The following is a 12,200-nucleotide window of genomic DNA, read 5'->3' on the forward strand; positions in this document are numbered from 1 at the left end:
ACCACACTAGACGCCGAATGGCCCCATTTATTTGATGTCTCAGGGCTACAATTCTCCAAATGGTATCCGTTGTTCGATACAGAAAAAACATTTTAGACCAAGTATTTATTGGGCCATCTACTCTTCTAGAAGCTTCCTGCTCTGCTAGAATTTGAAGGAGTTACTGCTGTGATATGAGCCTATTAGTCACTGGTGTTTACCCATGAAAAATCCCCCAAGATCTCCTCCGGCCTTGGTTGCCATGTGAACAGAAAGGAAGTTGGGGTTGGTGACTCACTCCTCTTTCACGGTCTCTGAGCCTCCCTGAAGGGGCTCTGGCGTCGACTGACCCACCCTGAAGTCTGCTGCTTAAGAAAGTTCTAATGTTGAAGCTCCTTTCGGGCATTTGTAAAAAATAAAATAAAAGAAGTGATAATTGAGCTCTGATCTTTCATTGTAACTAAGACGTTTCGGAGACAGCGGCTCAGCTCCTCGGACTCGGGAAACGCAAAGCCGGAGACCTGCATGGGAGGAGCCTCAGAATAAGTTTCGTAATCGGCGCCCTGCGATGCTCTCCGCTGCCATCTTCTAGCTCAGAAATCACTTTCTTAGCGTCTCCGGAGTTTGCAGTATTGACGGATTTATCTTCCTGCTCGAACCAAAAAATACCGATCGCGACATTGCCGAAGGAGACCCCGAGATCGGGACCACTGCGGAGCATCCTCGGTGAGGTGAGTCGGTCCGGATTTTCGCAGAGTTGATGCGCGGACTTGGTTGATATCACAGGGTCGCAGGAGGCGGGTGAGTCCTTGAGTCCTTTGGGGAGGGGGGACGGGGGACGGGGGACGGGGGACGGGAGACGCGGGAGGGGTGGGGCGTGAGGCTGGCATCCACTGTATTCTGCAAAGTGAAAATCTCAGTGCCTTCGTCCTAATCCTTCCACTACGTGGACGACTGCAGATTTTAAAATTCATCCTGGGGGTGTTCATAGCATGAGCGGATATTAAGAAGCGGGCCTGGGCTTTCTTGCCTGGAGGGGGCCCAGGGGACTTGCTGGCTGCGGGGGGGAGCCGGGATAGGGGGCAGGATGGTGGGATGAAACAGGTATTATGCAATGGTATTAAGTAAGAAAACACATCTGGACCTAAAACTATATTCTACGGTATTATCCCAATTTCACGAAACATGAGAACACACACCCACAGCGGAACGTTGGTCAGGTTCATGGGCACACTCCACGCAAACACATGGCGCCCTAGCGTTTCCGAATCGCTGTGGGTCCGCGCGCAACCGCGAATGGCGGGACAGCATTTCAGGTCCTGGCGCACCCGCTCCCCGGGTTCCTCAAAGGCAGGCGAAAGGTGGTGGAATTTGTAGAAAAGAGGTGGTCGGAAACAAATCTGTAGCCACATTTTGGAAACGCTTTAGTCTTTCTGTAGAACTTGGTACACAAACATTTCATGTGCATTTGAGAGAAATGAAGCATTTTAAATATTAGTTTGGGAATTTCCTAAGTGTTAGATCAAGCTTTTTATTCGAGCTGAGCAATGTTGGTCCACTTTTCTAAGTATTTTCTGCTTTTTTTTTTTTTCTGGCTTTGTTCAGTAGCTAACATATGCTAGAATCAAACTATGATCATGATTTTGTCCATTTTTTTCCTTGTAGTTCTCTCAATTGTTAACATATATTACATATATATGGATATATAGTGAGAAATATGCCACATAACACTATTTATAATAATATGAATAATACAAGCTCATAATAAATAATATATATTAGTACTCTTAGGCAAATACATAATTAAAACTGTTGCATCTTTCTGGAAGGTAAACCTTTTATCAATTGGCAGTGAAACGCCAGTTCTGATTAAAATCTTGGTGTTAAGGTCTACTTAAAGCTCACTGACACAGCTAGACTGCTGTCTGTAGTGTTTCCATGTACAACTTCTTGCAACAATTTTTTTAAAGACTTCTACTTTTTGTCAATGACACGGAAGTCGATTTTTTAAAATCCAGTTTACAAATGCTGCCTTTTAGTGGGTTTATCACTTTATGTACATGAGGTGAACTGCTGTATTTTGAGTGATTTATAACACTTAGCTATGGTATTTATTCTGTGCTTTCTTCTTCTTCGCCAATAAGTTTAAATTTGTATCTCCAACCCTCCCAACAGGCAAGTGGCTCAGTGAGTACATGTCCTTTTCCGTCTCTAACCACCCCACCATGTTGACCCACTTCCTGTTCTGTTTCTCTTCAGTTGGGGCTTTATTTATTTTTAAAATACTGAGAGAGTCAATCAAGGTCTTGTTCTTTCTTTTTAGTCAGCAGCTTTTTTTCTTCCTGGCCTCATTTATTTTCTTGGGGAATAGTGTTTCCAAAACACTGCTTGGCTGGTGTCTGTGCCGCTGATATTGTTTCTTGCGTTGGTCCAGCTCAGAGATTCGCCTACAGAGCATTGCATTTCAATGCCTTTTGCGCCAGATCCAAAATTCTGGTTTCAAAATTATTTTTTCTTCAATTTTATGTTGGCAACACCTCTCTGAAACACTTGGGCTCGCATGTTTTGAAATTCAGAATTTGAGTGACTTAGGAAAGGCTGTGTCGTGCACACACCACATCTCGCGTACCTTACACAGGGTGGAGATAGGCTTCCTCGCTCTCAGCTCGCGGGCACTCACAGTTGTGTAGCGATGTTGTGGGAAACAAAAGCAAAAGGAAAGGAAATGTGGATACAATTCAGTGTGATTACAACCTGCAGCCCTTTGGCAAACACTTGGGGCAGGCGGAATATAACTGTACTTCCTCCAGGAAGCCCCCCAGCTGTCTTCGTGGTCAGGCTTTGCTAGAGGGAAAAACAACCTTAGTTGGCCTATAGCAAGTCCTCCTGCGTACCTCTTTAGCATATGAAAGTCCTTTTGGAACTTTCCTTATCTTTACTTCCCCCGGCTCCAAAGGATGTGATCCTCACCCCTCACAACCCCGGTGCAGCAGCTCTTTCTGCCCACTGTCCCCCGTGTTTTAATAAGCCACCATTTTGCACCAAAGACGTCTCAAGAATTCTTTCTTGGCCACAAGCTCCCGGGCCCAACAACGCTACTCAAAACCGTATCAGCAAGACCTGTGAGCACTTGCATTAAGGTGGGATTTCAAAAAAAAATTCTCCGTAGGCTCCTGAGATCTCACATCAGCTATTTTCTAACAAATTTTGTCATCAGGTAGACATGTGTATACACACAATCACGCACAGCCACACAACTTCTGTTTTCACAATTTTGGGAGATCCCAAAAGTGCAGATAGGGAATTTGGGTGAAATACGAAGGTAACTCCATGCCGGTTTTGCTGTTGAAAATCTGATTTTGAAACTTTGCAAGTGATCCACACTTTTTCTCTGGAAGTCAAATTTTTCTTGCTGTTTTGGACATTTTTCAGTTTCTCTATATTATGTCCTGATGTGGGTTTTTCCTTTATTCTCCTATTTGGCGCTCTGTTGGCCAATCCCTCTGAGGATGTTCGTGGTATTTTAATTCCAAGAAGTGTATCTCATCACTTCTTTAAGTATTTTCTCCTTTTCATTTTATATTTCATTCTTTTACCAACTAACAGCATGTGGGTGTGGACACTTTGACCTGTGCCCTGAGAGGTCTCACATGCATTTTCCATCTGTGTCTGAATCCACTCTGTCTCCCTGTGGGGCAGCTTTCAATCTTTCAGTCTCATCTCAGAAATCACTCACTTATATTCGAGTTGTATCTGTTGAAATATGTGGTCACGTGATTATATTTTAGGCGCTAAGTCTTATGAATTCCAGAGTGTGAGCTGTTAAAAATCATCTTCCGCTTACTGAGTCGTGTGTTAGGGGAAGATAAGAGAGAGAGAAAAAAATGATTAACGTGGCATTTTTCACAAATAGTGATTTTCATAAGCTGAATTAGATTCGGAGTTTAGAACACTATGTAAAAATACCCAGCAGAAGAATATGATTGGATTCGGGCTGAACATGTCTGCACATGTCATAATCTGGCAGAACTTGAAGTTATATTATACTAGGTCCTGAAGACCATGTATTCTCTAGATTTACTTTTCCAAAAAAAAAAAAAGGGAAGAAGTACATTCCATGCAGCGAGGCTGACATAACATGGTGCAATGTATATTTCTGGAGCTTAAATATGAAAAACGGAAAGGGGGAGAAGTCAGGAAGAGACATTATTCAAGGCCTCCAAGCCGGGCTAAATATCCGGGAGTACTTCCTGAGGAAAACAGGGAACTCCTGAAGGATTTCAAGAAGGCCAGAAGTGCAGTTTATGGAGAGATAACTGAGTAGAGAAACTAGCCTGAAAGGAGGAAATTCAAGCACCTCTTAAGTAATGCTGGCCAATCAGGGCTGTGATTCTGCACGAGAGAGCAGGTGAAAGTCAGCAGGGGGACCAGACACGGAGCACACGGCCCGAGCCCCGGGAGAGAGGACACGAGAAGGGCTGACTAGGGAGGAGTCAGGCGCGCGGGGCAGGTACCCAGCAGGCAACGGTGGGAAGATGGTCACGGGGAGTGAGAGGCAGCAGAGTCAGGAGCCAGCAGGCGGACATCCAGGGGCAGACTGCAGCCCCAACACGGGATGGGAGGACGGAGCGGGGACTCTGACCCCCTACAGCCCACACTCCACACAGGGCAACAGCTGCCTCTTTCCAGACCTCCTGCCACCACCCCACCCCCAACCCAACTCAACTATCATCATTGAAAGGAAAGAAGTCCCAAATACAGCAGTTCTCCACCCATTTTCCACAGTGACATACCTGGAAAGTAAGTTCCTCTTTGTCACACACACTCAAGGATGACACCTCGACATGGGCCGCTCACGCACATAGACACAACCAGACTTTTAAATCGTCCAGAGGAAGGTATACGCCGTATGGTACTTTTCTCTTGCAGGCTCAGCCGCACCTGGAGAGATGGGGAGTGAGTACAAGAGAATTATTCTGCTGAAAGGACTGGAGCTCATCAATGACTACCACTTCAGCATAGTTAAGTCCCTACTGGCCCATGATTTGGGACTGACGACAAACATGCAAGAAGAATATAACAAGGTCAAGATTGCTGACCTGATGGAAAAGAAGTTCCCAGGGGCTGCCTGTGTGGACAAGCTAATAGACCTATTCAAGGACATGCCACCACTTAAGGACATTGTTAAGCAACTTAGAAATGAGAAGATGAAAGGTAATAAGGAAGATTCCCACACTAGACTGCTCCCCCCTTCCCCAAATTGAGTAGAAGAGCCCTTGGTGGGGGCTGGCCTCCCCCTTTGCCAGTGCATGACTCAGCGGCTGTGACCACGCAGGGGCTGCAGAGAGCTGACCGCCCTGGGCATCCCCTTCCCCGGGAAGGGGACCGATGGATTGATCTGTGCTGGAGGTTGTGTTAGGCGCACGTGCCTGTTGTACTGACCTGTCTGCCACATGATCATTTGTCCCTGGTAACAAAGGTGCAGCGTGCTTAACATAAACCTACCTCTTAGGCGAACTGCTTGCCCCCTGGTAAAATCTCCGTGTTAAAACAAACCTTTAAAAAATCCGAAGGCCAATGTCACCATTTTGTCACCTCCCCAATCTGTATCCTCTTTCCTTTCATTGGTTGCTGTTATTTTAACAGATCTTCTGAAGAACATGGCCAAGCGGTCAGTATCATGGCAACCTTGGATTTTTCTAAGGAAATGATGGGAGAACAGGGCTGGGAAAGGGTGTCGTGGAGGCACGTGGGAACTCGGAGGATGGGGAGGATGTGCTCACTGCTTGGGGAGCAGGCCACGGTCTCCCGGCCAGGCCGTGGGTCCCCTTGGGCCAGGCCGGCTCCTGCAGGGCAGGCAGCCGCGAGTGTACCTCGATCCCAGGCAGGAGCTGAGCGGACTTTGCTCTGAAACTGCTTCAGCTCCTGGCTCATTGTGTCCTCCTTGTTCTTGTATTAGTTGCAAAGAAAGTGAGAACAGAAGAAACGCCAAAGAAAAAGAAGCAGCAGGTGGGAGCGGGTCCCGCTGCATGTGCCCCCACCACGAGCAGTGCTGTGATGGGCCAGAGGGCGGAGGGGACCGCTGCGTCGCAGGTAAGCCTGAGGACCGAGAGCGGGCTTCCCGTCCCAGGGAGGAGCTCTGCTGTCGTGCTTGCTTCTTCATCACTATTCTAAGTGCAGAGTTGATAACGGAGGCATTAGGGGTCACCTGCTCTGTGCCAGGCAGAGAGAGAGGCACTCCAGAAACGTGGTAAACGTTTGTGTGACCTAAACATGATGACATCACGTCCGTTATACAGATGCGTTCACAGGTGGGCAGCGCGCCTCGCCCACCCTTCACACCTCGATTTTCCGCAGTCCCGAGCTCGTCCCGTCCCAGTGCAGGGGCGCCTCCAGGACCGGCGTGTCTGCTTCAGGAGCGTCTCCCTCTTCGGCTGTCCTCTGTGCCCGCTCTCACCCACTGCCTGTCTCTGTAGGTGACAGCCGGGGACGCCCTGCCGCTGCTCCGGACGCCACGTGCCCTGCAAGAGCCTGCATCAAAGTAATGAAACTGTCTTGTGCTTCTTTTAATACTGAAAACCGCTAACGGGAACATTCAACTACTTTCAGAAAAGAAGAACTGCCGCCAAAGGAACGGCTGCGACCAAAAAGAATAAGGTGTCGCTGCAGCAGACTGAGCCGGTGTGCCCCCCGGGAGCCAGCACGTCCGCCGCCAGAGGCTTCCTGCCACGGCCCCAGGCGTCCTTGGCAGCTCCGTTCTTCCCTGCCTTCCCTGAGGTTCGCTTCCCCTCTGTGCTTGCCCAGCTTCTCCCCTGTCCTCGTCCAGCTTCCCTCCCATCTGTCCTCGTCCCCACTGCCGTCCGCCCGGGCATCCCGACCTGCTTGTGTGAACGTGGTTCCCTCGTTCGGGGTAAACTGGTCACAGGAGGAGAAGCCGCAGCCCCAGGCAGTACGGTGGCGGTCCCCGGGCCGACGACCCCAGGCCACACCAGTCTAAGCACTCCTGGTCTGCGGGGTCCGTGGCATGGCTCCATGTCCCCCCGTGTTCATGAACGCAAGGCCCATCCCCGCCGGCTGTACTCCCGCAGACCAGGACACAGGGAGAAGGGCATTAGAGGTGAACAGACCTGTGCTCCGTTTTCCTGTTAGCATCCCGGCCATGGAGAGATGCTGTGGGAACAGGTTCCAGGCACACACCCTCTCCTAGGCCCAGTAGAACAGGAACTGGAGCCACTACCAGCACTGTTCCTTGAGCAGAGATGACATGAGCCAGACCCTGGGCATGGCCCCAGTTCACTGAAAACCCTGAATCGCTGCAGCAGTCCCCACCTCCAGTGCTGTCAGCGTTGTTTGTTCCCATTTTTTACTTTCTTCAGTCGTTTAAGACTAAATGGGTGGAGGAGACATTTGAATGAACTGCTTGAATCTGTTCCTTAGGGGCTTCAGGGCGGTGCTCTGGTCATCACGGTTCTGTGGGCTCTGCGGAGGATCAGGCTTGAATTCAGAAAGATTCTGTTGACATGAGGGGCCTTGTACTTTTGCTAGATAAGCTACCGGTCCGTTAGCTTTTCCTTTCTGTTAGCCAGTTCCCTTCCAGCCTGGTTCCAGCTCCAGGTATCTGGGAGGGTCCCTGTGGTCCCAGGGTTATAATTGAGGTTTCACGCGTCAGAGAGTGACCTGGTGTCCCTGCCCAAACTTGTAAGTGTGTTTCCCTGTTTCTGTCCAACACAGAACCAGACGATGAAGGGCCAACATCAGGCTGCTCCTAGAGGACGTGTCCTTCATCAGGGCCCCCTGACTGTCCTGGTACTGAAAGCAACGGAACCATTCGAATACGAATCCCCAGAAGAGGGGAGAAACAGAATGTTTCATGCCACAGTGGCTACTTGCAATCAGTTTTTCCATGTGAAGGTTTTAAACAGCAACCTGAAAGAGAGATTCACAAAAGAAAATATCATTACCGTATTAGATTACTATGAATGCAAAGGAATCCTCGAGATAAACAAAACCTCATCTGTGTTCGAAGCTGATCCTTTCCAAGTGATTGAGGTCCCAAACAGCATCATGAAAAGAGCAAATGAAACTCCCAAGATTGATAATCTTTACAAGCAAGCATCAGGAACATTTGTGTACGGATTATTTCTGTTACATGAGGTAATTTTAAGAAATTGTTTTTATTTTCTCCATCCATCCAGGCTCTGTGCACTGACTCAGGGGTGGAACCCAGCTCCCAGCCCGGTGTCTTCACCACAGATAGGTGGTCAAGCGTGCCATAAAGCAGGAACTGGGACTGGTGACCCACTAGTCTTCCAAGGAGATAGCTTCATGCAAGTTCTTTGAAAAAGAGCCACTAGAAACCTTGCCATTTCACCAGTAATAATTATTTTCAGCCTCCGTGAGCAAGGACAGCACAGGGTATAAATCAGTATGCACGTGCTCATAATTGTACCTCTGAGCTCCTCCACGACTGTATACATCTTTTTTTTTTTTAACCTTGAATAATAGATTGTCCTAACAAAGGTTAATTCTGGCTGTGACACACATTCGGAGTAATAACCATATAGGCTTGTATTCTCCTGAATGTGAAAGCCTTCAACATGTGGGCAAACAGCACCGTCATTCAAGGCTGTCTCCTCTGACCTATTGATCTAATACATTATTTGTGAACGGTTTATTGAAGACTAAGGCTTCCTATTGCATGATACTGAAAGGCATGGCAGTCTCATTCCATTATATCCCAAAAAGGGGATGGGGATGGCATTGGACAGTTTAACTGATACGTCATGATATGTCAGGGTACTAGTTAGCATGATGCATTCGATTTTCCCCAGAATTTACAAACTGTCATGAACTCCCCTGGTATCTCAGAGCATCTCATATGATCTTACATGCTTCATAACCCTATAGGCCTGTCTTCTGGGATAGCCCCTTAATTTACTTCCATTCCCGTCTTACACTGTCTTTAAGAGACCATGGTTAGAAATGCACTTATAGAATTGATGAGTTCTAACTTAAAGTGAGACTGGATAGATTGTGAACTGCAGGATCCTGCAGAGTGGAGATAAGATTTGGAGAAGAGTGGGTAAATGGGGAAGGTTGAAAAAAGAGCGAGTGAGTTCCTGGAACCTTACTTGTTAATATAGATTCTTCATGGTCGACTGACTGAGTAGTCGTGGTCATGTCCATTCCTTTCTGCACAAGGACAGGAGCTAACGGAGTCCACCAGAGCCCCCATTCCTCCGATTCCAGTTGTTTTAAGGAATCAACACTTCGCTTGTGGTGAAGCAGCAGAAAATAGGAAGAAAACTCATTGTTCTAGAAGTGCCAGATAGAAAATATCTAGAACAAGAAGGGGGAAGAAAACGCACAAGCAGGATAATAAAAGGAAAGTTCACTGAGAGGACCGTGCCAGAGCTGTATGTGACCTGTGCCTGTGGTTGGCTTCTTACGTCTTGCATTTCCTGGGCCACCAGGTGCTTCCTCGTGCGGACGAAAGTCACTGCTGTGTCTTCAGAAACTGAATGTTGCGTTTCTTTTGCAGAAAAAAGTGAACAGGAAGACAACAGTGTATGAAATACAGGATAATACAGGAACGATGGAGGTCGTGGGGACCGAGAGATGGCACAACATCAAGTGTGAGAAAGGAGATAAACTTCGACTCTTCTGCTTTCAACTGAAAACAATTGACCAGAAGCTGAAACTGACATGTGGAACTCACAGCTTTATCCAGGTGGGGTCTGGATACAGGAACGTTCGTTTGCCACAAGAGGCAAATGATTTTGTTTAGGTTTTGAGAGCACCAGACTCCTGTTTTTGGACATAGAGTCCAGCGGTGGCAGGAGAACATAGCCGTGCCTTACATTCATTTCTCAGTGGAGGGTTTTTAAAAGGCTATGAGGAAATGACATTCACATAGATTCCAAAGGATATGATACTTACGCTAAATAAGGAAATATTTGAAGACATTAGGAAGGCAAGGAGGCAACTTCTCATAACGGTTGAGAGCAGGGCTGTGCGTAGGACAGACCTGATTAGAACCCTGGCTTCAGCACTCACCACGTGCCTGACGCTGGGGATGTAGCTGGACTGGTCCTCTGAAAGGGTCACAGTGTCTACATCACAGGACTGGTGTAAGACCATACATGGTTAAGTGAGAACATACTCATTACCCAACTGCCCAGCACAAAAACAGAAGTCAGTCTGCACTAGGTACTGTTTTTCTTAGCAGAGTAGACATTGGAAAGAGTTCTAGGCGAAGGAAGTGATGCACGCGTATCCTCGAAAGCGTGAGACAACACGATTTCTGTACAAACGAAATGCCGTAGATGTGGAGACAGTGGGAAGATGAGGCCAGAAAGTAAAAACGGGTCAGGGGGCAGATGGTGTATTTCTTTTGTCCGAAATAAATGGAAATGGAAAATGCATTGTGAAAAGAAGTAACCACTTGAAAAATTTTATGCGGAAGAATGCTTGATGATTTTGACTTTTTAGCAAAAAGCATTCTAGTAACTATCTGGAGAGATGCATTAGGGAGAGGTCAGTTTGGAGACAGGGACAGCAAACAGCAGCTGCACTTGTCAGTTTAAGGATAATTCTTAAAGTCATGGATATGAATGGTCTTGCCCAAGAGAACTTATAACATGATGACAGGTATATTTATACAAATAAGACAACACCTCGCTGAGTGCTTACTGTGTGCTGGGAACTGAGACGGTGACAAAGATACAGTCATTATTCCCATTTCATTCATAGAGATACTGATTATCATTGTCATTGGAAGGTAGGCCATAGCCCTACTTGGCACTGCTCTACGTGCCGCAGCCGAAATTCTAATGCTGGCCCAGGTGCTTGGCCTCCAGGGTCCGATTCTTGGGTTCAGTGGGAAAATCGGACACATAGCATGAAGGTTTGGGAGAACCTGGTCTTTGAGAGTGGCCCGAGGTGGAATGTATCACTCAGGAATGAAAAGAAGTGAGCACAGGGGTCAGAAAGAAAATGGAAAGTCTGTATAATAAGCATCAAAAACAAGCTTAACGAGGAAGAGGGTCGACAGAACTCACGCCAGACACAAAGACCACGGGGTCCCAGGGCCTCGAGTAACTACATCTTAGTGCAGAAGGCACCACACGGTAGGTAGTGCAGTGCACATCCTGGCCCACGTGACACCACGCTCTTTTCTTGTGCACGTAGGAATATACACACACGTACTCAGAGGTCCACCATGGAATTCCTGATGCACTAATTAACATTAAACTGAGTGCAAGTAATTCATCTAGAAATTCTGATCTATGCATGCATGCAGACACGTACGAGCACATCAGTGCCACTCTTCAGATCCCCTAAGGCAAGAATCCCCAACTTCTACCTTTAGTCCGGAGCAGTTGCCCTGGGGAAAACCTTTTGTTGCTTCCTGTCACTTTTCTGCTCCAGGGAGGACTCCCCTCCTTTCCATCCTTGTGGAGCTGCTCACATGGACCCATGGGGATGCCAGGAAGTCTGTCCTTTAGGCTCCAGATGGGGAGGGCTTGCAAGAGGGTGGTGGGGTGCAGGAGGTGGGGGAGGGAGAATGAGCAGCCTCCGGACGACATGGGGTGCTGGCGGAGCAGGAGACACGGTGCGGGCGGAAGGAGGAAGAGCAGCAGACCTGCACTGCAACCCCTAGGATCTCATGGTGTCTTTCTGATCTCTCCTTTAAGGTCATCAAGGCTAGGAAAAACAAGAAGGAACAAGTCGGTTTGAATTTAAAGGCGGAATTTGATGCGATGGACTACCCTCCCGACCAATTCATGGGCTTTAATAGTGATATTAAAACAGAGGATTTCTATTAAAAATAGATGCAGCAGAAATAGCCCAGCACATTAAGGGCTTTTTATATCTGCGTTGTAGATTATTTTTCTTTATTTTATAAAATTTACTTAATTGCATTTTTGTTTATTTTCTAAGAATAGTACATTTTGTATCTACCACATTTATAATGCAAAAAAATAAAACTTCCTTTTAAAGGGCATCTTCTGCTGAAGTGCCAGATGTGGTCTCCTTAGTGCAGGAGTGAGCGTGTGAGGTGGTCCACCTGTGCTCTGTGAGCCACACGGGCTGGGGGTGCGGGGGGGGGGGGACCTCACCAGCATGGAGGTCTGCATGCAGACTGTGACTTCCAAAGGGCAAGGCCCTCACTGGGGTCAGCCTCAGGTGATGCAGGTTGGTCCCACAGCCTATCTGAA

At 47.6% G+C, this 12,200-nt stretch overlaps 1 protein-coding gene across 1 annotated transcript; it reads left to right on the forward strand.

Moving 5' to 3' along the window:
* The first annotated feature begins 264 nt into the window (after positions 1-264).
* On the forward strand, positions 265-11,986 carry LOC103672065 (myeloid cell nuclear differentiation antigen-like). Its single transcript, XM_008700722.2, has 7 exons — positions 265-710; positions 4,909-5,193; positions 5,939-6,072; positions 6,589-6,756; positions 7,711-8,133; positions 9,521-9,709; positions 11,676-11,986. Exons 2-7 carry the CDS (start codon positions 4,929-4,931, stop codon positions 11,805-11,807), a joined length of 1,311 nt encoding a protein of 436 aa, XP_008698944.2. The 5' UTR covers positions 265-710; positions 4,909-4,928; the 3' UTR covers positions 11,808-11,986.
* Positions 11,987-12,200: the final 214 nt, after the last annotated feature.

Source organism: Ursus maritimus, unplaced genomic scaffold (genome assembly GCF_017311325.1).
Source record: "Ursus maritimus isolate PB19 unplaced genomic scaffold, ASM1731132v1 scaffold_2, whole genome shotgun sequence".
Lineage (NCBI taxonomy): Eukaryota > Metazoa > Chordata > Mammalia > Carnivora > Ursidae > Ursus > Ursus maritimus.

Bases quoted from the DNA above. Each gene is read 5' to 3' on its own strand.
- LOC103672065 (XM_008700722.2), top strand. From the start codon at position 4,929: ATGGGGAGTGAGTACAAGAGAATTATTCTGCTGAAAGGACTGGAGCTC. The intron at 6,073-6,588 runs GTAAGCCTGAGG...AACTACTTTCAG, and splicing joins AGGGGACCGCTGCGTCGCAG to AAAAGAAGAACTGCCGCCAA. The intron at 9,710-11,675 runs GTGGGGTCTGGA...CTCTCCTTTAAG, and splicing joins GAACTCACAGCTTTATCCAG to GTCATCAAGGCTAGGAAAAA.